At 49.9% G+C, this 23780-nt stretch overlaps 1 protein-coding gene across 7 annotated transcripts in view; it reads left to right on the top strand.

Moving 5' to 3' along the window:
• Positions 1–23780, top strand: part of RALGAPA1 (Ral GTPase activating protein catalytic subunit alpha 1) — a 623631-nt gene that overhangs the window by 297044 nt on the left and 302807 nt on the right. For all 7 annotated transcript variants that reach the window (XM_069209127.1, XM_069209123.1, XM_069209128.1 and 4 more), the window contains 5 exons: positions 5151–5306; positions 13555–13683; positions 15456–15581; positions 22439–22497; positions 22868–22976. In XM_069209127.1, coding sequence (XP_069065228.1) covers positions 5151–5306; positions 13555–13683; positions 15456–15581; positions 22439–22497; positions 22868–22976 — 579 coding nt within the window. The remainder of the gene's footprint in view (positions 1–5150; positions 5307–13554; positions 13684–15455; positions 15582–22438; positions 22498–22867; positions 22977–23780) is intronic.

Below are 23780 nucleotides of genomic sequence, written 5' to 3'. Positions count from 1 at the left end.
CTGCCCCCTCCTGTGCATTATCTGAACCCTTTGCCCCTTTCTGTGCATTATCTGCCCCCCTGCCCCTTTCTGTGCATTATCTGCCCCCCTGCCCCCTTCTGTGCATTATCTGAACCCTCTGCCCCCTTCTGTGCATTATCTGAACCCTCTGCCCCCTCCTGTGCATTATCTGAACCCTCTGCCCCCTCCTGTGCTTTATCTGAACCCTCTGCCCCCTTCTGTGCATTATCTGAACACCCTGCCCTTTCTGTGCATTATCTGAACACCCTGCCCTTTCTGTGCATTATCTGAGCCCTCTGCCTCCTCCTGTGCATTATCTGAACCCACTGCCCCCTCCTGTGCATTATCTGAACCCACTGCCCCCTCCTGTGCATTATCTGAACCCTCTGCCCCCTCCTGTGCATTATCTGATCCCCCACCCCCTTCTGTGCATTATCTGAACCCACTGCCCCCTCCTGTGCATTATCTGAACCCTCTGCCCCCTCCTGTGCATTATCTGAACCCTCTGCCCCCTCCTGTGCATTATCTGAACCCTCTGCCCCCTCCTGTGCATTATCTGAACCCTCTGCCCCCTCCTGTGCATTATCTGAACCCCTGCCCCCTCCTGTGCATTATCTGCACCCCCTGCCCCCTTCTGTGCATTATCTGCACCCCCTGCTTCCTTCTGTGCATTATCTGACCCCCTGCCCCTTTCTGTGCATTATCTGCCCCCTTCTGTGCATTATCTGAACTCTCTGCCCCCTTCTGTGCATTATCTGAACCCTCTGCCCTCTTCTATGCATTATCTGAACCCTCTGCCCCCTCCTGTGCATTATCTGAACCCCCTGCCACTCCTGTGCATCATCTGAACCCCCTGCCCCTCCTGTGCATCATCTGAGCCCACTGCCCCCTTCTGTGCATTATCTGAACCCACTGCCCCCTTCTGTGCATTATCTGAACCCACTGCCCCCTTCTGTGCATTATCTGACCCCCTTCCCCCTTCTGTGCATTATCTGACCCCCTGCCCCCTTCTGTGCATTATCTGCCACCCTGCCCCCTTCTGTGCATTATCTGCCCCCCTGCCCCCTTCTGTGCATTATCTGCCCCCCTGCCCCCTTCTGTGCATTATCTGAACCCCCTGCCCCCTCCTGTGCATTATCTGAACCCCCTGCCCCCTCCTGTGCATTATCTGACCCCCCCTGCCCCCTTCTGTGCATTATCTGAACCCTCTGACCCCTCCTGTGCATTATCTGCCCCCTGCCCCCTCCTGTGCATTATCTGCCCCCTGCCCCCTCCTGTGCATTATCTGAACCCTCTGCCCCCTCCTGTGCATTGTCTGCCCCCCTGCCCCCTTCTGTGCATTATCTGAAACCTCTGCCCTCTTCTGTGCATTATATGAACCCTCTGACCCCTTCTGTGCATTATCTGAACCCCCTGCCCCCTCCTGTGCATTATCTGCCCCCTGCCCCCTCCTGTGCATTATCTGAACCCTCTGCCCCCTCCTGTGCATTATCTGAACCCTCTGCCCCCTCCTGTGCATTGTCTGCCCCCCTGCCCCCTCCTGTGCATTGTCTGCCCCCCTGCCCCCTTCTGTGCATTATCTGAAACCTCTGCCCCCTTCTGTGCATTATCTGAACCCTCTGCCCCCTTCTTTGCATTATCTGAACCCCCTGCCCCCTCCTGTGCATTATCGGAACCCCCTGCCCCCTTCTGTGCATTATCTGAACCCACTGCCCCCTTATGTGCATTATCTGAACCCACTGCCCCCTTATGTGCATTATCTGAACCCCCCACCCCCTTCTGTGCATTATCTGAATCCTCTGCCCCCTCCTGGTCATTATCTGAACCCTCTGCCCCCTTCTGTGCATTATCTGAACCCTCTGCCCCCTTCTGTGAATTATCTGAACCCTCTGCCCCCTTCTTTGCATTATCTGAACCCCCTGCCCCCTCCTGTGCATTATCTGACCCCCTGCCCCCTTATGTGAATTATCTGAGCCCACTGCCCCCTTATGTGAATTATCTGAGCCCACTGCCCCCTTATGTGAATTATCTGAACCCACTGCCCCCTTCTGTGCATTATCTGAACCCCCACCCCCTTCTGTGCATTATCTGAACCCACTGCCCCCTTATGTGCATTATCTGAACCCACTGCTCCCTCCTGTGCATTATCTGAACCCCCTGCCACCTCCTGTGCATTATCTGAACCCTCTGCCCCCTCCTGTGCATTATCTGAACCCTCTGCCCCCTCCTGTGCATTGTCTGCCCCCCTGCCCCCTCCTGTGCATTGTCTGCCCCCCTGCCCCCTTCTGTGCATTATCTGAAACCTCTGCCCCCTTCTGTGCATTATCTGAACCCTCTGCCCCCTTCTGTGCATTATCTGAACCCTCTGCCCCCTTCTTTGCATTATCTGAACCCCCTGCCCCCTCCTGTGCATTATCGGAACCCCCTGCCCCCTTCTGTGCATTATCTGAACCCACTGCCCCCTTATGTGCATTATCTGAACCCACTGCCCCCTTCTGTGCATTATCTGAACCCTCTGCCCCTTCTGTGCATTATCTGAACCCTCTGCCCCCTTCTGTGAATTATCTGAACCCTCTGCCCCCTTCTTTGCATTATCTGAACCCCCTGCCCCCTCCTGTGCATTATCTGACCCCCTGCCCCCTTATGTGAATTATCTGAGCCCACTGCCCCCTTATGTGAATTATCTGAGCCCACTGCCCCCTTATGTGAATTATCTGAGCCCACTGCCCCCTTATGTGCATTATCTGAACCCACTGCCCCCTTCTGTGCATTATCTGAACCCCCACCCCCTTCTGTGCATTATCTGAACCCACTGCCCCCTTATGTGCATTATCTGAACCCCCTGCCACCTCCTGTGCATTATCTGAACCCCCTGCCCCCTCTTGTGCATTATCTGAACCCCCTGCCCCCTCCTGTGCATTATCTGAACCCCCTGCCCCCTCCTGTGCATTATCTGAACCCTTTGCCCCTTTCTGTGCATTATCTGCCCCCCTGCCCCCTTCTGTGCATTATCTGCCCCCCTGCCCCCTTCTGTGCATTATCTGCCCCCCTGCCCCCTTCTGTGCATTATCTGCCCCCCTGCCCCCTTCTGTGCATTATCTGAACCCTCTGCCCCCTCCTGGGCATTATCTGAACCCTCTGCCCCCTCCTGTGCATTATCTGAACCCTCTGCCCCCTCCTGTGCATTATCTGAACACCCTGCCCTTTCTGTGCATTATCTGAGCCCTCTGCCTCCTCCTGTGCATTATCTGAACCCACTGCCCCCTCCTGTGCATTATCTGAACCCACTGCCCCCTCCTGTGCATTATCTGAACCCTCTGCCCCCTCCTGTGCATTATCTGATCCCCCACCCCCTTCTGTGCATTATCTGAACCCACTGCCCCCTCCTGTGCATTATCTGAACCCTCTGCCCCCTCCTGTGCATTATCTGAACCCTCTGCCCCCTCCTGTGCATTATCTGAACCCTCTGCCCCCTCGTGTGCATTATCTGCACCCCCTGCCCCCTCCTGTGCATTATCTGCACCCCCTGCCCCCTTCTGTGCATTATCTGCACCCCCTGCCCCCTTCTGTGCATTATCTGACCCCCTGCCCCTTTCTGTGCATTATCTGCCCCCTTCTGTGCATTATCTGAACTCTCTGCCCCCTTCTGTGCATTATCTGAACCCTCTGCCCCCCTCCTGTGCATTATCTGAACCCTCTGCCCCCTCCTGTGCATTATCTGAACCCCCTGCCACTCCTGTGCATTATCTGAACCCCCTGCCACTCCTGTGCATTATCTGAACCCCCTGCCACTCCTGTGCATCATCTGAACCCCCTGCCCCTCCTGTGCATCATCTGAGCCCACTGCCCTCTTCTGTGCATTATCTGAACCCACTGCCCCCTTCTGTGCATTATCTGAACCCACTGCCCCCTTCTGTGCATTATCTGACCCCCTTCCCCCTTCTGTGCATTATCTGACCCCCCTGCCCCCTTCTGTGCATTATCTGCCCCCCTGCCCCCTTCTGTGCATTATCTGCCCCCCTGCCCCCTCCTGTGCATTATCTGAACCCCCTGCCCCCTCCTGTGCATTATCTGAACCCCCTGCCCCCTCCTGTGCATTATCTGAACCCCCTGCCCCCTCCTGTGCATTATCTGAACCCCCTGCCCCCTCCTGTGCATTATCTGAACACCCTGCCCCCTCCTGTGCATTATCTGAACCCCCTGCCCCCTCCTGTGCATTATCTGAACCCTCTGCCCCTTTCTGTGCATTATCTGAACCCCCACCCCCTTCTGTGCATTATCTGAACCCTCTGCCCCCTCCTGTGCATTATCTGAACCCTCTGCCCCTCCTGTGCATTATCTGAACCCTCTGCCCCTCCTGTGCATTATCCGAACCCTCTGCCCCCTCCTGTGCATTACCTGAACCCTCTGCCCCCTCCTGTGCAGTCTGCCCCCCGGCCCCCTTCTGTGCATTATCTGAACCCCCTTCCCCCTTCTGTGCATTATATGACCCCCCTGGCTCCCTTCTGTGCATTATCTGACCCCCATACCCCCCTTCTGTGCATTATCTGAACCCCCTTCCCCCTTCTGTGCATTATCTGAACCCCCTTCCCCCTTCTGTGCATTATATGACCCCCCTGGCTCCCTTCTGTGCATTATCTGACCCCCATACCCCCCTTCTGTGCATTATCTGACCCCCCGCCCCCTCCTGTGCATTATCTGCTCCCCCTATCTGAACTCCCTGCCCCCTTATGTGCATTATCTGAACCCTCTGCCCCCTTCCTTTGTATTATCTGCCCCCTCCTGTGCATTATCTGAACCCCCTGCCCCCTTCTGTGCATTATCTGAACCCCCTGCCCCCTTCTGTGCATTATCTGAACCCCCACCCCCTTCTGTGCATTATCTGAACCCCCACCCCCTTCTGTGCATTATCTGAACCCCCCACCCCCTTCTGTGCATTATCTGAACCCCCACCCCCTTTTGTGCATTATCTGAACACCCTGCCCCTTCTGTGCATTTGGCTGTCCTCTTTCGGTGACCCCTGACACTGCTGCCTCTTCTGTACTTTATCTGAACCTTGCTACAGGCTGCTTCTCTCACTGCTGCTTGAGCCCCTTGCCTGCATTATCTGAACTGTGTTTATGTGACACAGTCTCTTTCTCATGCAACAGGCCACCATGCTGCCAGAGAAGTACAAACAGGGGAAGCTGCATGCCTACAAGCTGATCTGCAAGATAATGAAGAGGAGGCAGGATGTCTCCCCCAACAGGGACTTTTTGACTCACTTCTACAACATTATGCACTGTGGCCTGCTGCACACTGACCAGGTAAGAACAGAGCATAGCTGACGTCACACACCGCTGCACACTGACCAGGTAAGACCAGAGCCATAGGTGACATCACACACCGCTGCACACTGACCAGGTAAGACCAGAGCCATAGGTGACATCACACACCGCTGCACACTGACCAGGTAAGAAGAGAGCATAGCTGACGTCACACACCGCTGCACACTGACCAGGTAAGACCAGAGCCATAGGTGACATCACACACCGCTGCACACTGACCAGGTAAGACCAGAGCCATAGGTGACATCACACACCGCTGCACACTGACCAGGTAAGACCAGAGCCATAGGTGACATTACGCACGCTGCACACTGACCAGGTAAGACCATAGGTGACATTACGCACCGCTGCACACTGACCAGGTAAGACCAGAGCCATAGGTGACATTACGCACGCTGCACACTGACCAGGTAAGACCATAGGTGACATTACGCACCGCTGCACACTGACCAGGTAAGACCAGAACCATAGGTGACATCACACACTGCTGCACACTGACCAGGTAAGACCAGAGCCATAGGTGACATCACACACTGCTGCACACTGACCAGGTAAGACCAGAGCCATAGGTGACATTACGCACGCTGCACACTGACCAGGTAAGACCATAGGTGACATCACACACTGCTGCACACTGACCAGGTAAGACCAGAGCCATAGGTGACATTACGCACGCTGCACACTGACCAGGTAAGACCATAGCCATAGGTGACATTACACACTGCTGCACACTGACCAGGTAAGACCAGAGCCATAGGTGACATTACACACTGCTGCACACTGACCAGGTAAGACCAGAGCCATAGGTGACATTACGCACGCTGCACACTGACCAGGTAAGACCATAGGTGACATTACGCACGCTGCACACTGACCAGGTAAGACCAGAGCCATAGGTGACATTACGCACGCTGCACACTGACCAGGTAAGACCATAGGTGACATTACGCACCGCTGCACACTGACCAGGTAAGACCAGAACCATAGGTGACATTACACACCGCTGCACACTGACCAGGTAAGACCAGAGCCATAGGTGACATCACACACCGCTGCACACTGACCAGGTAAGAACAGAGAATAGCTGACGCCACACACCGCTGCACACTGACCAGGTAAGACCAGAGCCATAGGTGACATCACACACCGCTGCACACTGACCAGGTAAGACCAGAGCCATAGGTGACATTACGCACGCTGCACACTGACCAGGTAAGACCATAGGTGACATTACGCACGCTGCACACTGACCAGGTAAGACCAGAGCCATAGGTGACATTACGCACGCTGCACACTGACCAGGTAAGACCATAGGTGACAGTTCGATGGCATATGTTGCTGCAGATACACATGTGTGGCACAGTCCGCTGCATGGTGTTGGGCTCGGAGTATTACAAGTTGTTTTTCTTCGAAGAAGTCTTTTTGGTCACGGGACCGAAGGACTCCTCCCTCCTCGGCTCCATTGCGCATGGGCGTCGACTCCATCTTAGATTGTTTTTTTTCCGCTGTCGGGTTCGGACGTATTCCTTTTCGCTCCGTGTTTCGGTTCGGAAAGTTAGTCAGAATCTCGGAAGAAAGCGTTGGTATTGTTCCGTTCGGTATCGGGATAGTTAGGTACATCGACACCGATCATCGGAAGACTTTGGGGTAGTTTCGATCCCCCACCGGGGCCTGGTCGGCCCGACCGCGTGCGACATCGAAGCCGATGGAACGGACCCCGTTTCGTTTCTGCCCAAAATGTCACAGTAAGTATCCTTATACAGATCAGCACTTGGTCTGTAACTTGTGCTTGTCCCCCGAGCACAAGGAGGATACCTGTGAAGCCTGTCGAGCCTTCCGGTCCAGAAAAACACTCTGGGACCGAAGAGCCAGGCGTCAACAAATGGCGTCCACGTCGACAAAACAACGTTTCGACGAGGAAGAGGAAACATTCTCGGTTCCGGAATCAGAATCCGGAGACTCCGATGTCGAACAACAGCAACAAACTGTGAGTAAGACGTCGAAAAGTAAATCCATCGACAAACCGAAAGCCCAGGGGACGCCACTGCCAACAGGCCATGGCTCGACCCATAAAACAGGCGACCCGTCGAAGGCGCCGAAAAAGGGCACGCCCATAGCGAAGACACCCGACTCCGGTCGAGGGACCGCCATGGAGCAACCTCGGAGCCGAGAAAGCGGCTCCGAGAGACAAAAACAAGATACCGGCACCGAAAAACATCGGCACCGAGAATCCATGCCGAAAGGAACAAAAATTCTGTCGGTGCCGAAACCGAAAAAAGATTCTCTCTCGGCGCCGAAAAATACCACACCTTCATCCTACTCAGAGGAACAAGGAATAAGTGGCCAAATGCACAGATTTGGACAAGAGCTCCAAAGTGTAGAATCGGACTACACACAAAAGAGACTGTACATCCAGCACGACACAGGGAAGATATCAACCCTTCCCCCAATCATGAGGAAAAGAAGGATCGAACTTCCAAAGGATGACGCACAACCACAAGCCAAAGTGGTTAAAAAAGTCACGCCTCCGCCCTCTCCACCACAGGCATCGCCGGCACAAATACCGCCACAAATGCACTCACCAGCGCAAACTACCATAAGTCATAACGATCAGGATCAAGACGCTTGGGACCTGTATGACACCCCAGTGCCGGACAATGATCCCGAGTCATACCCCACAAAGCCGTCACCGCCAGAGGACAGTACCTCATACTCGCAACTGGTGGCTAGGGCAGCAGAATTCCACAATGTCCAACTGCATTCCGATCCTATAGAGGATGATTTTTTATTTAACACCCTCTCGGCTACACACAGCCAATATCAATGTCTCCCAATGCTACCAGGAATGTTACGGCACGCAAAACAAATTTTTGAAGAGCCCGTAAAATCAAGAGCCATCACCCCAAGGGTGGATAAGAAATACAAACCACCACCCACAGACCCAGTGTTTATTACTTCGCAGTTACCACCTGACTCCGTGGTAGTAGGGGCAGCTCGCAAGAGAGCAAATTCACATACATCTGGCGACGCCCCACCTCCGGACAAAGAAAGCCGAAAATTTGATGCGGCAGGGAAAAGAGTAGCATCACAGGCAGCCAACCAGTGGCGCATCGCAAATTCACAAGCGCTGCTGGCCAGATATGACCGAGCACACTGGGACGAGATGCAACTTCTCGTAGAACATCTTCCCCAGGAATACCAAAAAAGGGCGCAGCAAATAGTGGAAGAGGGACAAACGATCTCAAACAATCAAATCCGCTCTTCCCTAGACGCAGCCGATACTGCAGCAAGAACAGTCAACACTGCTGTCACCATAAGGAGACACGCTTGGCTACGCACTTCAGGCTTCAAACCTGAAATCCAGCAGGCTGTCCTTAATATGCCCTTCAACGAGAAACAACTTTTTGGCTCTGAAGTGGATACAGCCATTGAAAAACTTAAAAAGGACACAGACACGGCCAAGGCCATGGGCGCACTCTACTCCCCGCAGAGCAGAGGCTCCTTCAGAAAAACTCCATTTAGAGGGGGGTTTCGTGGCCAACCCACAGACACCACCAGCCAACAAACAAGAACCACACCATATCAGGGTTCCTTCCAAAGGGGAGGTTTCAGGGGATATCGGGGGGGTCAATTCCCAAGGAGTAGGGGAAGATTCCAGACTCCAAAAACACCTCCACCTAAACAGTGACTTTCAAGTCACGCAACCCCTTCACTCAACACCAGTGGGGGGAAGACTAAGCCAATTCTACCAATCTTGGCAACAGATTACAACAGACAATTGGGTATTAGCAATAATCCAACATGGCTATTGCATAGAATTCCACAACTTCCCACCAAACATCCCCCCCAAAACACGCAAAATGTCACCACAACATTTAGAACTTTTAGGACTAGAAGTTCAAGCACTACTGCAAAAGGATGCAATAGAGTTAGTACCAGTACAACAAAAAAACACAGGAGTTTACTCCCTGTACTTTCTAATTCCAAAAAAAGACAAAACATTAAGACCAATATTAGATCTCCGGACACTAAATACCTACATCATATCGGACCATTTTCACATGGTCACACTACAAGACATCATTCCACTGCTCAAACAGCAAGATTACATGACCACATTAGACCTAAAGGATGCGTACTTTCATATACCAATACACCCTTCTCACAGAAAGTACCTACGGTTCGTATTCAAAGGAATACATTACCAATTCAAGGTGTTGCCATTCGGAATAACAACTGCACCAAGAGTGTTCACAAAATGTCTAGCAGTAGTAGCAGCACACATCAGGAGACAACAGATACATGTGTTCCCTTACCTAGACGATTGGCTAATCAAGACCAACACAGTAAAAAAATGCGCAAACGACACCACATTTGTCATACAAACCCTTCACAAACTGGGGTTTTCCATCAACTATACAAAATCACACCTAGAACCGTGTCAAACACAACAATATCTAGGAGCAACCATCAACACATCAAAAGGAATTGCCACTCCAAGTCCACAAAGAGTGCAGGCATTCCACAAGGTAATAAGTGCTATGTTTCCAAACCAAAAGATACAAGCAAAACATGTGCTAAAACTTCTAGGCATGATGTCATCATGCATAGCCATTGTCCCAAACGCAAGACTACACATGCGACCCTTACAACAGTGTCTAGCATCACAATGGTCACAGGCACAGGGTCAACTTCAAAATCTGGTGTTGGTAGACCGCTAAACATACCTCTCGCTTCTATGGTGGAACAGCAAAAATTTAAACAAAGGGCGGACATTTCAGGACCCAGTGCCTCAATACGTTATAACAACAGATGCTTCCATGACAGGGTGGGGAGCACACCTCAATCACCACAGCATTCAAGGACAATGGGATATACACGAAACAAAATTTCATATCAATTACCTAGAACTGTTAGCAGTATTTCTAGCGTTAAAAGCCTTCCAACCCATAATAACACACAAATACATTCTTGTCAAAACAGACAACATGACAACAATGTATTATTTAAACAAACAAGGAGGAACACACTCAACACAATTGTGCCTCCTAACACAAAGAATTTGGCAGTGGGCGATTCACAACAACATTCGCCTAATAGCACAATTTATTCCAGGAATACAAAACCAACTAGCAGACAACCTTTCGCGAGACCACCAACAAGTCCACGAATGGGAAATTCACCCCCAAGTTCTGAACAAGTACTTTCAAATTTGGGGAACACCCCAGATAGATTTGTTCGCAACAAAAGAAAACTCAAAATGCCAAAACTTCGCATCCAGGTACCCACACCGCGAATCACAAGGCAATGCTCTATGGATGAGTTGGTCAGGGATATTTGCGTACGCTTTTCCCCCTCTCCCTCTCCTTCCATATCTAGTAAACAAGTTGAGTCAAAACCAACTCAAACTCATACTGATAGCACCCACATGGGCAAGACAACCTTGGTATACAACTCTACTAGACCTTTCACTAGTACCGCATGTCAAACTACCCAACAGGCCAGATCTGTTAACACAACACAAACAACAGATCAGGCATCCAAACCCAGCATCATTGAATCTGGCAATTTGGCTCCTGAAATCCTAGAATTCGGACACTTAGACCTCACACAAGAATGCATGGAGGTCATAAAACAAGCTAGAAAACCTTCCACTAGACACTGCTATGCATCTAAGTGGAAAAGATTTGTTTACTACTGCCATTCCAATCAAATACAACCATTACATGCCTCTAATAAAGACATAGTAGGATACTTACTACATTTGCAAAAAGCAAATCTCGCTTTTTCATCTATAAAAATACACCTCGCAGCAATATCTGCTTACCTACAAACTACTCATTCATCGTCTCTATTTAGAATACCAGTTATTAAAGCATTCATGGAAGGGCTAAAAAGAATTATACCACCAAGAACACCACCAGTTCCTTCATGGAATCTTAACATCGTCTTAACAAGACTCATGGGTCCACCTTTCGAACCCATGCATTCCTGTGAAATGCAATATCTAACCTGGAAGGTCGCATTTCTCATTGCAATCACATCCCTCAGAAGAGTAAGTGAAATACAGGCATTTACCATACAAGAACCATTTATTCAAATACACAACAATAAAATAGTTCTAAGAACAAATCCAAAATTTCTGCCAAAAGTAATCTCACCATTCCATTTAAATCAAACAGTAGAATTGCCAGTGTTCTTCCCACAACCAAATTCTGTGGCTGAAAGGGCACTACATACATTAGACATCAAAAGAGCACTAATGTATTACATTGACAGAACAAAGCTAATCAGGAAAACAAAACAACTGTTCATAGCTTTTCAAAAACCACACATAGGAAATCCAATCTCTAAACAAGGCATTGCTAGATGGATAGTCAGATGCATTCAAACATGCTATCTTAAAGCCAAAAGAGAATTGCCTATTACACCAAAGGCACACTCAACCAGAAAGAAAGGTGCTACAATGGCCTTTCTAGGAAACATTCCTATGAGCGAAATATGTAAGGCTGCAACCTGGTCTACGCCTCATACGTTTACTAAACACTACTGTGTAGACGTACTAAATGCACAACAAGCTACAGTGGGCCAAGCTGTACTAAGAACATTATTCCAAACTACTTCAACTCCTACAGGCTAAACCACCGCTTTTAGGGGAGGTAACTGCTTTATAGTCTATGCCACACATGTGTATCTGCAGCAACATATGCCATCGAACTGAAAATGTCACTTACCCAGTGTACATCTGTTCGTGGCATTAGTCGCTGCAGATTCACATGTACCCTCCCACCTCCCCGGGAAGCCTGTAGCCGTTTAGAAGTAGATCATAAATCTTAAACATCTGAACATTTGTAAATAATTATTAGAAACTCTTAACGTACATACATATTCACTCCATTGCATGGGCACTATTTATACCAAACAACTCCATCCTCACCCTCTGCGGGGAAAACAATCTAAGATGGAGTCGACGCCCATGCGCAATGGAGCCGAGGAGGGAGGAGTCCTTCGGTCCCGTGACCAAAAAGACTTCTTCGAAGAAAAACAACTTGTAATACTCCGAGCCCAACACCAGGCAGCGGACTGTGCCACACATGTGAATCTGCAGCGACTAATGCCACGAACAGATGTACACTGGGTAAGTGACATTTTCATTACGCACGCTGCACACTGACCAGGTAAGACCAGAACCATAGGTGACATTACGCACGCTGCACACTGACCAGGTAAGACCAGAGCCATAGGTGACATTACGCACGCTGCACACTGACCAGGTAAGACCAGAGCCATAGGTGACATTACGCACGCTGCACACTGACCAGGTAAGACCATAGGTGACATTACGCACGCTGCACACTGACCAGGTAAGACCAGAACCATAGGTGACATTACGCACGCTGCACACTGACCAGGTAAGACCAGAGCCATAGGTGACATTACGCACGCTGCACACTGACCAGGTAAGACCATAGGTGACATTACGCACGCTGCACACTGACCAGGTAAGACCAGAGCCATAGGTGACATTACGCACGCTGCACACTGACCAGATAAGACCAGAGCCATAGGTGACATTACGCACGCTGCACACTGACCAGGTAAGACCAGAGCCATAGGTGACATTACACACTGCTGCACACTGACCAGGTAAGAACAGAGCATAGCTGACGTCACACACTGCTGCACACTGACCAGGTAAGACCAGAGCCATAGGTGACATTACACACTGCTGCACGCTCGCCGGTAAGACCTAGTCCTTGGTCACGATGTCTTACTGCACACTAACCAAGTGTACTGCCTGCTGCTCAGTCATCAGGTAATCCTGTGCACTGTCCATCCTAAACTCTCTTCTCCCTCCTTACAAGTAGATCTTGTTGCACACTAACCAAGTAACACCTCACAGGGGCCAAAAGTCACATCACGCAGTGCAACACACAGCCCAGGCAGGCCCCGGTGTGCTGCTCTTTTTATCATTCGCTCCAGTTGCTCAGAGTTCCCTCATGAGGCGTTTGATTACATCTTGGTCATTACAGCTGTCGATCCCTCTGTGCTGTGTATCACACCCTCCGGTTCGTGGGCGCTCGCGGTGCTCTGTGCCTCATGCTGCACTACAGTTTGAGTCTGGACTCCCCTTGCTTTCATTGTGCTGCGTGTCACACCACCACAGGTTCCTTGACTCTTGGCACTATATATCTGACATTCTACCCTGTCGCTTGTCTTTCCTCAGGATATTGTGAACACAATCATCAAACACTGCTCGCCCCAGTTCTTTTCGCTGGGTCTGCCTGGAGCCACCATCCTCATCATCGACTTCATCGTTGCAGCCGGCAGGGTGGCTGCCTCATCCTCGCTTAATGTGAGTGTGATCACTTCTTCCTCTTTTCTGCGCCTCCCTATAGAGAAGGGGGTGGATTCCCAGGACCTGTGTCCCTTGGACAAAGCTATAAGTTACTTGCGCTCCAGAGCACCCTATCGTGCCTCCAATCCCATAAAACACAGTTTAGCAACATGAACAAGGGTGTAGGGTAGTCAAGTCCTATAATTAAAGACACTTTTGACAACAATCAGTATTGTTCTTTGAACTTCATAGAAATATTCTTCTCTAGTTGTTGGTGAATTTTCTATTCTTACAATTGGTGAGTTTCACAATTTTACATTGATAGTTCAAAATAAAACATTTTGTGGAGTATGACACCAAAAGCAGCCAATGCACCATTTTGATAAGCAGGGCTGAGGCTTTGGCAAGACTGTACGTTGTATGATTGGTAGGAAAAAATGAAAATTGTTAAGGAGAGAGAAACAGAATGAATAGAAGGCATACATGATAAAATAAGAGACAAAAAATGAGCTGTGTTTGCAGTTATTAATTGAACACATTACATACATGTAGTTTATACATCCAGTAAAAGTATGTGAGTACTGCACATGAATGCACAACAGTGAGATGAGCACACTGGATGAAGTGACTTTACAGACTGAGCGGCTCATGGACCTGACCGGTATCCTTCATGGGATCACTCGAACTGAAGTGCCGGTGAGAACAAGGTGCTGTGCAAAGAATGTAGCAATCGGAAAACTGTTGTTTATTGATGCTTGGTCTGTGATCACTATGCCTTCCTCTAATCCTGCATGTAGTGAGGGTTTTCATTGGCACCGGGGCATGGCATCAGGGATGTGCATCGGTCTGGGGTTAGGGCAGGTACTTAGCACTAAATGAACCTCAGGCTCTCTCCCTGCAGCCTTCCTGCGCCACCTTCCTCCCAGACAAATTAGTGCTGAGGATCTGGGCTCAGCGTTCTTGCCTAAAATTGTCACTCCTTTTCATATTGACCGATCTATCACTCTGCCAACATTTTTTGCGGCACCTCACTTTTGAAAAGAGAAAGGGGCTCCCATCAGCTTACCAAAAAGAGATTTGAATTTCTACATCAGGAGTATGAAGGAATACTCTGCGGGTGATCAGCTCTCAGTCCTCTGCATCAACAATCTTGTGTGCCGGCCAATAGACACTTCCCTGAGGCCTGCAAGCTCGTTGCATGAGGGCTAAGCCCACTATAATGGCAGCTGCACGGGGAAGTGCCAGATCTGGACATCTGCCAGGCTGCTGTGTGGGTGCCTGTGCACATGTCCACAAAGCACTACTCCCTTCACAGACAGATGCGAGCCGAGGGCCACTTTACCCACTCTGTCCTGCAAGAGCTCCTAGACTGAGACCACTTCTCCAACACCCCACCATCCGAAGATACTGCGGTGGTATTCTTGTAAAAGTGAGAAATCTGCAGTTGGATGTGTCCATCAGAAGAGCCCCCCAGCGCTGCCAACCGGAACTCTGGAGGATTACTGTAAAAATCTCCTAAATCCAAACTAAGTCCCACAGATATTCCAAAGGTGATGTTTCTGTGGTTTAAACAAGAGTATCCACCAGAAAGAGTGTTACCAAGGGGTAGTAATTTGTTCGTTCACAAAGTCTACCTGTTTTGAGACTGGGCTGGCCAGTGAGCCTTGAGTTAATAGGTGAATGATGTGAAGGGTTTCCCCTATGCTGCATGTTTCTGTGCGAACAGTGACCCTTTCAGCCAGGGTCACGCTATGAATTAATCATGTTTCTCCACTTTTTTTTTTAAGCAGGCCCCACGTGTGGAAGCTCAGGTCCTGCTGGGATCTCTGGTCTGCTTCCCCAACCTGTACAAAGCGCTCCCATCCCTCCACCCCAACGTGTCCGACATCGCGGTGTCTCAGTTTAGTGATGTCAAGGTAAGTGTGTGTGACTGTCTGGCCTCTCCACATGTCACTGTCTGCAGAGCGCGCCTCTGTCTGGTGTCTCTATAGTGCATGTGCTCATGTAAGGATATGCTGCTATTGTTTAGCATGAACCACCATGAGCCGCGGGATACTGTTTGTGATCATGTGCTGGGAGGGCAGCTTCTTATTTCATCTTTGATTTGGAGTATGTTGGGACAAAGGTCCACTGCATGGCTGTGAGAACCTGGACTGTCACATGAGCCCACTATGCTCTTTTTTTTCTTTAAACTGACTGAGGCAGAAGAGCTCTGCTCTGATGTGGAGGGGTGCCCCCTTATTTATTCTTAGACTCTCTATTCCCCTCTCTACACAAGCAGAGACTGACAGTGGTGGATTCTTAATCTCAAGTCTGGAGTACAGGCTTTTTTGTCTCCTGTGTCCCAGGGCGGATTGCCTACCGGCTATAGTATATGGCAGATCTGGGCAGTCTCACATGCCCGGGGTTGTGTGACTTTCATGATGTCTGGGACGTGCTTGTTTCACTTTGCGAAGCTGAGCTGGGAGAGTCCCTGGGACTCTGCATCCTTTCTGTAAACGTGGATGTTGCCCTGATGGATATTTCAGCCTGCAGGCACACCTCTCGCCCCATTCTAGCTGAAGGTTGGCAGGTTGGGGAAAGAAGCTTTGTGTGCACTACCCTGTATGTACAGGGCGGTCCTTTGAAACAGCACATGTTCTTACTGACACTTCTGCTGATTTATGACCAGTACCCCTTTCCAAATTGTTCATTGTTTATTAGTCCCCAAGTAGTCTTGGGAGATGCATTAGAGCTGTTTTACTGGTGCATAAAGTGATCATGCAGAAAGCATGCCATCCAGGACTGGACAGGCACCGAACTCTTAAAGACTGCAGCACCTCTGAGTGCACACGCATGCAGAGGAGGCTACTTACTGCCCTCGCGCTTGGTCACCTTATGACCCAACAGCCAAAGTCACATTACTATTCAGATAGGAACCTAACAAAATTGAGAGAGGGAGTACTGCTGCCCTTGCCTCTGTCCTGTAAGGACAAGGTATAAAGTCAGAGAAGCTTGAGGAGAAGAGACCTGCCTGGGAAAGGAGCTACACTCTCACCTGCATCGAGGAGCAGGGCCCGCGTCTGGGAGGACCTGCCTGCATCGAGGAGCTACACTCTCTTTGGCATCGAGGAGCAGGGCCCGCAGCTGGAAGGAATTCTCTGGGAGAGGAGCTAGACTCTATCCTGCATCGAGCAGGGCCCGTGGCTGGAAGGACCTGCCTGGGAGAGGACTTAGACTCTCACCCTGTCGAGGAGCAGGGCCCACGGCTGGAAGGTTGTACCTGCATTGAGGAGCTAGGCGCTTGCACACATCGAGGAGCAGGGCCCGTGGCTGGAAGGACCAGCCTGGGAGAGAAACTAGACTCTCTCCTGCATTGCAGAGAAGGGCCCACGGCTGGAAGGTTGTACCTGCATTGAGGAGCTAGGCGCTTGCACAGACTAGGCGCTTGCACACATCGAGGAGCACGGCCTGCGGCTGGAAGGACCTGCCTGGGAGAGGAGATAGACTCTCTCACGCATCGAGGAGCAGGGCCCGTGCCTGGAAGGACCGGCTTGCATCGAGGAGCTAGACTCTCTCCCGCATGGAGGAGCAGGACCTGCGGCTGGAAGAGTCTGCCTGGGAGAGGAGATAGACTCTCTCACGCATCGAGGAGCAGGGCCTGCGCCTGGAAGGACCGGCTTGCATCGAGGAGCTAGACCGTCTCCTGCATCGAGGAGCAGGGCCCACGGCTGGAGGAGTCTGCCTGGGAGAGGAGCTAGACTCTCTCCTGCATCGAGGAGCAGGGCCCGCGCCTGGAAGGACCGGCTTGCATCGAGGAGCTAGACCGTCTCCTGCATCGAGGAGCAGGGCCCACGGCTGGAGGAGTCTGCCTGGGAGAGGAGCTAGACTCTCTCCTGCATCGAAGAGCAGGGCCCGCGCCTGGAAGGACTTGCCTGCACCGAGGAGCTAACCTCTTTTCTGCATCGAGGTGCAGGGACTGCAGCTGCAAGGACCTGCCTGGGACAGCCTCAAAGGAGAGTGCAGAAGAGCCACAAGGTCACCCGGTCACCTGTCCAGGAAAAGCAACACAACAGGACGACGTATGGATCGCGGTTAGGTTCCAGTGGTAATGGTGAGCCTTCTTCATCCTGTCTTTCCCCGTGTTCATTTGGTGGTGTTGCATACCTCTGTAACAGCTCTTGGAAACTCTGGAATATGGCTCCCTGGCATGAGATGCACACTCCGGTTACAGTAATCTGTGTTTGGTGTCAACTACATAACTGTTTTACTTATCTTTAAAATAAACTTAGCTCCACTTGTAACAACGCATCGCCATCCTCAAGAGATCATTTGACTGCTCAGCCCCACCACCCCAAAAGTCAAGCACAGAAAGGGAGTATTTGATCATTCAGTTGGCTTTCAACAGTGCTATGACCCAGGACGTCAGTGATAAAATACATTAATTGTTACTGTAGGTTTCCGTAAACCTCTGACCCAAAGAAATTGACTCGCTGATTATTTCTAAAACTAGGACTACCTTTGGGACACAGTTCTGTGCTGTACATGAAGAGCTAGAAAGGGTAATCATTCTGCAAAAAAATGATGAGGTGCTTACTGGGTCACATTGGAATGGTTTTGGCAGATGGTGCTTAAGTGACCACTTACACTGCGATGCTGTTTAGCACGGACTCTGTGTTGTGCAGCTTAGCTTCATGCTTGTAGATGAACACATCTCCAGGCAGAAAATAGGGTGATATGAAGGCATCCTGCAGAGAAGGAGAAATGGCAAACAGCTAAGTCCCTTGTTAAAGGTACCAGTGGTACCAAGGGCCCTGTGAACAGGGAGGGTCCCTAACGGCTACAGCATGTATTGTGCCACCCTATGGGACCCCTCACCAAGCAGATGCACACTGCCTTTGCAAAAAAAAAGGTAAAGTAAACTTGGCATCCCTCTCAGGGTGCCATGCCCACTAACCACTGCCTGTGGCATAGGTAAGTCACACCTCTAGCAGGCCTTACAGCCCCAAGGCAGGGTGTACTATACCACAGGTGAGGGCATAGCTGCATGAGTATTATGCCCCTACAGTGTCTAAGTCCATTCTTAGACACTGTAAGTACAGTGTGGCCATATTAAGTACATGGGTTGGGAGTTTGTCAAAACGAACTCCACAGCTCCATAATGGCTACACTGAATACTGGGAAGTTTGGTGTCACATTTCTCAGCACAATAAACCCACACTGATGCCTGTGTTGGATTTATTGTACAATGCACACACATGGCACCTTAGAGATGCCCTTGGTACCCCACCCTCTAATGTAGGGCTGACCGGTCTATGCCAACCTGCCACTAACTGACAAGTTTCTGACCCTAGGGGATGAGAGCCTTTGTGCTCTCTGGTGTCGGACACAAAGCCTGCCCTGGGGGGAGGTGCTTCACACCTCCCCCCCTGCAGGAACTGTAACACTTGGCGGTGAGCCTCAGAGGCTCAGGCCTCCTGTTACAGTGCCCCAGGGCACTCTAACTAGTGGAGATGCCTTGCTCCCGGACCAAGCCCCACTTGTGGCAGCAGGTCTGGCGGGAAAATTAGGAAAAACAAGGAGTGACCACTTCAGATGGGACCACCACCAAGGTGTCCAGAGCTGAAGTGACACCCTCCTTGCAGAATCCTCCATCTTAGTTTGGAGGCAAGGGACCAATAGATAGGAATGTGCCCCCCCCCCCATAGGGAGTGGACACAGGAAGGGGTAGCCACCCTTAGGGACAGTAGCCATTGGCTACTGCCCTCTGACCCCTGTAATGCCCTTGGGACACCCCTGAACCTTACTCACCAGATTCCTGGTGACCTCAAGAAGAAAGGAGGACTGCCAAGCCGACCCCAGCAGTGAAGACTCCAGACGACAACTGACTTGGCCCCAGCCCGACAGGCCTATCTGCAGCTTCAAAGACCCCTGCTCCAGGAAGGCGACAGATCCTGCAGGACCAGCAACCTCTACAAACCCAGAGAGGACTGCCTGCCCAGCAGAGGACCAAGAACTCCTGAGGACAGCGGCCCTGTCCAGAAGAAACCTCCAAAAAGGACTCCAGAACTGCACCGGATCCGTGAGCCCTGCCCACTCTGCACCAACTCCCTCAGCCCGAATCCAGGTGTCCCATTGTTTCCAATCTCAAGTCCATTCTGGGTTGACCCCTCCTGGCCAACACAATGACTCCTGCAGTCTGAATCTAGAGGACTTCCCTGACCGTGACCGGATCCGACAAAGATACCTGATGCCCAAGGAGACCCCTGCACCTGCAGCCCCCTGGCTTTGAGGAATCTGACCGATGGTCCAGCAACATCCAGCAGGCACCTCCCCTACCTGTCCAGGCTTTGGTTTCCCGGGAACCGACCCCCTGGATCCGGCCTGCAGCATCTTTTGTGACCCCTGGAGACCCCCGTTTGAAAGCATTGGGCACCCAGCTCTATTTTTGCACCCTGCATCCGGCCGCCCCTGTGCCGCTGAGGGTGTGTTTGGTGTGAACCTGTGGCCCCGGTGCTAATCCAGACCTCCCAGGCCTGTGTCCTGGAACGGCAGGTGCTTACCTGCAGTCTGTTTTTTACTGATCACCCCCAGTTCTCATAGGGTTACGTTGTAAACCCAACGCCAACTTTGACCTCTGCACCCACCCAGCGCCGTGTTGCTGGCGGTGCTCTTTTGGGGTCAGCCTAAACTTTGGCCACTGGACATCCTAAACCTGAGGACTGGAATTGTAAGTTGTGTACTTCCCTGTTAACTATGCTAACACTTTTACCCCCCAGGACTCCATTGACTCCTGTGAAAAATTGCAGTCAACTTTTGAAATTAAAAAGTGTTAACTGTAAACTGCTTTGTCCGTAAAACCAACCAAAGTATGTTTGATACATATACTTGATACCTGCTGACAACTGTACTTACCTGCAACAAAAAGCTTCCGGTTCTAGAAATAAAGCAACAAAATATTATTTTGCTATATAAAACAATAGGCCTGGAGTTAGTCGTTGAGTGTGTGCCTCATTTCTTGACTGTGTGTGCAGAACAAATGCTTTACACTACTCTCTGATAAGTCTGACTGCTCGACCACACTATTACAAAAAGAGAGCATTAGTATCATCTATTATTGCCTGTCAATCGTCTTGGTGAACCCCTGGACTCTGTGCCCACTATATCTGATTTTGATAAGGTATATACAGAGCCAGCTTCCTACAGACCACATAAGAGGGAATTGTCCCAAGTGAGAGAAGCAGTCTGTTCCACAACCCACACGTAAGAAATTAAAAGGAGCTCCCTCACGATCTATTCTTATTAATTTGCAGGATCTTTATGCAGGAAGAAGATCTCAAAATGTGCACATGAATACAGCTTAAAAACATGACCGCAGTGTACTTATGGCCTTGATCGATCGAGGCCTCAAAGCAAAAACAAAGCTCTTTAAACTTGCATCTCTTGTTGGCTGGGAACCATCGAAGAAGCCGGAGATGATTGGAGATAGGTTCAAACTTATTAACTCACAAAAGAAGGCAGGCAGCCACATTTTTAATTGCCTGCAGTTGAGCCAACTGTTTGAGTTAGTCCTAAATGGATCAAATTACAATAATCAAGCCTCAAAATAAGGGAGGCTTGTATTCTAGTCTTGCAACACTTTTGGAGAAGTGGCAATGCTTTAAGGACTTTTATGAATGAACATACGAGAAGAAACCCCTCTCCTTCCCAGTTACTGCAGCTCTTTCTTGCGCTCCTCCTCCTCCACTTTGGTAGTTCCATCCCCATCTGTCTTCTCCCAATCCCTCTGTTCTTGCCCCAATCCTCCCCTCGTTGATCCCTTTCTTTGTTCACATGTTAAATTCATGTCCCTTTTGTTACTCTCTATGTCTCAGTGGTACCTCTTGGTGCTCACGCGCTCTATAAAACTGCTAAAAAGTAACTAATAAGTTATTGCACGTGAGGTGTGAGTTCCATGATCTTGTAAAACCACCCTGCAGCCTCTCTGTGGTCCTAATAATCCTTGGTGAGATGCAGAGTGCGCTGAGAATTCTACAGTGATGCGAAGGACGAACTGTCAATCCAATGTGCCAAGCACCTGTCGACTAAAGGAGGTTAAATAAAAGGACAAAAACAAACCTGCTGTCTTGGGATGGTTGCATGATGGAACCACATATGCACAAACAATGCTTGCCTTAACAACGCGGTCGGAACCATAACCGCATTGTTTCCATGCATGCCTTTACTACGCATGCAACAAATTTTGTTGTAAAAGCATGCCTACTAAAGACGTGTGGAAATGGCATGCATGGTTCTATCATACCATAAGGCCCAAAACAACCTCCACCCCTAATACCTAACCTACCCAGACCCCCACCCACCCTGAACCCTAAAGAAAAATACTATCCCGCACCCCCTTCTTACAACACATTGTTCAGGATGTTTCCCTCTTGGGATCATTTGGTTTGTGCCCCAGTGTTTACTATGTGGATTACTACTTTGAGAGCTAATAGTAGTGTGTGTGAGCAGTGCATGGAAGTCATTAAGGATCAACCGTGGTCTGAGTTGATGGGTTAGGCCCCGGCAGTACCTTACCCAGTTGCAGTACGGGGACAAGACATTTAAATAGTGGAAATGAGTAAGCGTTGGTGAAGATGCAGCCCTCTGTCCTTTCGCCCATCCCTCGTATCCTGTACACTTCTTCTGCGCTTCTGTAAACTCAGCTAAAGTCCTGCCCTTTACTCTTCGTCTTTAGCATCCTATTAGCGGGTCATGCTCATCACTGAAGGTGCTGTTTTTTTCTCTTTCCTTTTAGGAGTTAATCGTCAAAACTCTGTTGAGCTGTGCCAGGGAGGAGCCGTCTGGACCTGCACGGTAGGTTAAGCAGTGATTACACAAGGATTGCCGCACATTATCTGCTGGGTAGTTCGTGAATTGGCGTTAATGAGTTCTTGATCACGATGGTGAACCACCCAAATGCATTTTGTAGCAGCAGTGGGGCACTTTGTGTCACTTGTCTCTGCGGTTCTCAGTTCAAAGTATGTTTGTAAGTCAGCCACTAAAGTGGAAACCTTTGGTAGTTTATGTAGGGGTGACGGCATTCTTTTAGCTCTGTGAACAGGTAGTTTGAGGAGAGAACATTGTACTCTGTCCTGGATTCATCACTTTTGGTTCCTCCCATGTGGCCCTTTGAGTATCCAGAGCCCACAGTGGTGTATTGATCTAATTTCTTCTCTTTCTGCAGCTGTGTCGCCCTCTGTAACCTGGGCATCTGGCTCTGTGAGGAGCTGGTACAGGGGTCCGGGCATCCCCAGATCAAGGAAGCCCTGAATGTCATTTGTGTCTCCTTGAAGGTGAGTGGCTCATTCAGAAGTTCTGGTCATTGGTTGGTGGTGTAAAAAGGTTGTTGTAGACAAGGCAATGAGTCGAGTCCGTACACGAGCAGCAGGTGGGAGGTTCGACACATAGTCGTTCATTTGGTGCACAACGCCTTTACCCGACTATTGATGGTCTATGTATGGAACATCTATTGCTTCTCTGCAAGGCAGATTTAACCACAAGACTTCTACGGGCAGTGTTTTTCTCTACTGACTCTCCAGCATATCTTTGTTGCTTTGTCTGGTACACAGTGTGGTGCTGTTTATTCAGGAGATGTATGTGCAGTTCGTCTCAGAATGATTTCTTTTTGTACGAATCTGAAATGTTTGTCGTCTGCTGGTGTGTTATCAAATGCTCTCTAAGACGTAGACCTCAAGGCCATAAAACCCCTTGATGCAGACTCCATCTTCAGATTATTCTTACAACCACCGGGCTTGGAAGCACGTAGGGGAAAAAAAAGTGAATCTAGAAACACTTGGTGACCTGTTATTTTCCCTGACCGGGAAATTCAAACCCCAGCACAAACTCATAGGAAAAAACATAAACTCTTTGGATTTTTTTAAAATCTGTTTTTGTAGTTTTTCGGTTTTTGGATGTAGGTGTCTTTAGCAACACCATGATGAGACTCTGTGTCAGGCTTGTGTGTGTTTTCTGCAAACAACTCTGAAATTATGGAAATAATAAGCATTAGTAAAGCCAATCGGTCTGTGTAGGAAAATGCCTCTCATGGCATTGTTACCCGCTAACTTTTTGCCTTTCGTTGATGCCAGTTATGATTG

This window comes from Pleurodeles waltl, chromosome 9, assembly GCF_031143425.1.
Source record: "Pleurodeles waltl isolate 20211129_DDA chromosome 9, aPleWal1.hap1.20221129, whole genome shotgun sequence".
Classification (NCBI taxonomy): domain Eukaryota; kingdom Metazoa; phylum Chordata; class Amphibia; order Caudata; family Salamandridae; genus Pleurodeles; species Pleurodeles waltl.
Note: the sequence above shows the minus strand (reverse complement) of the source record. Positions and strands in the feature narration are given on the sequence as shown.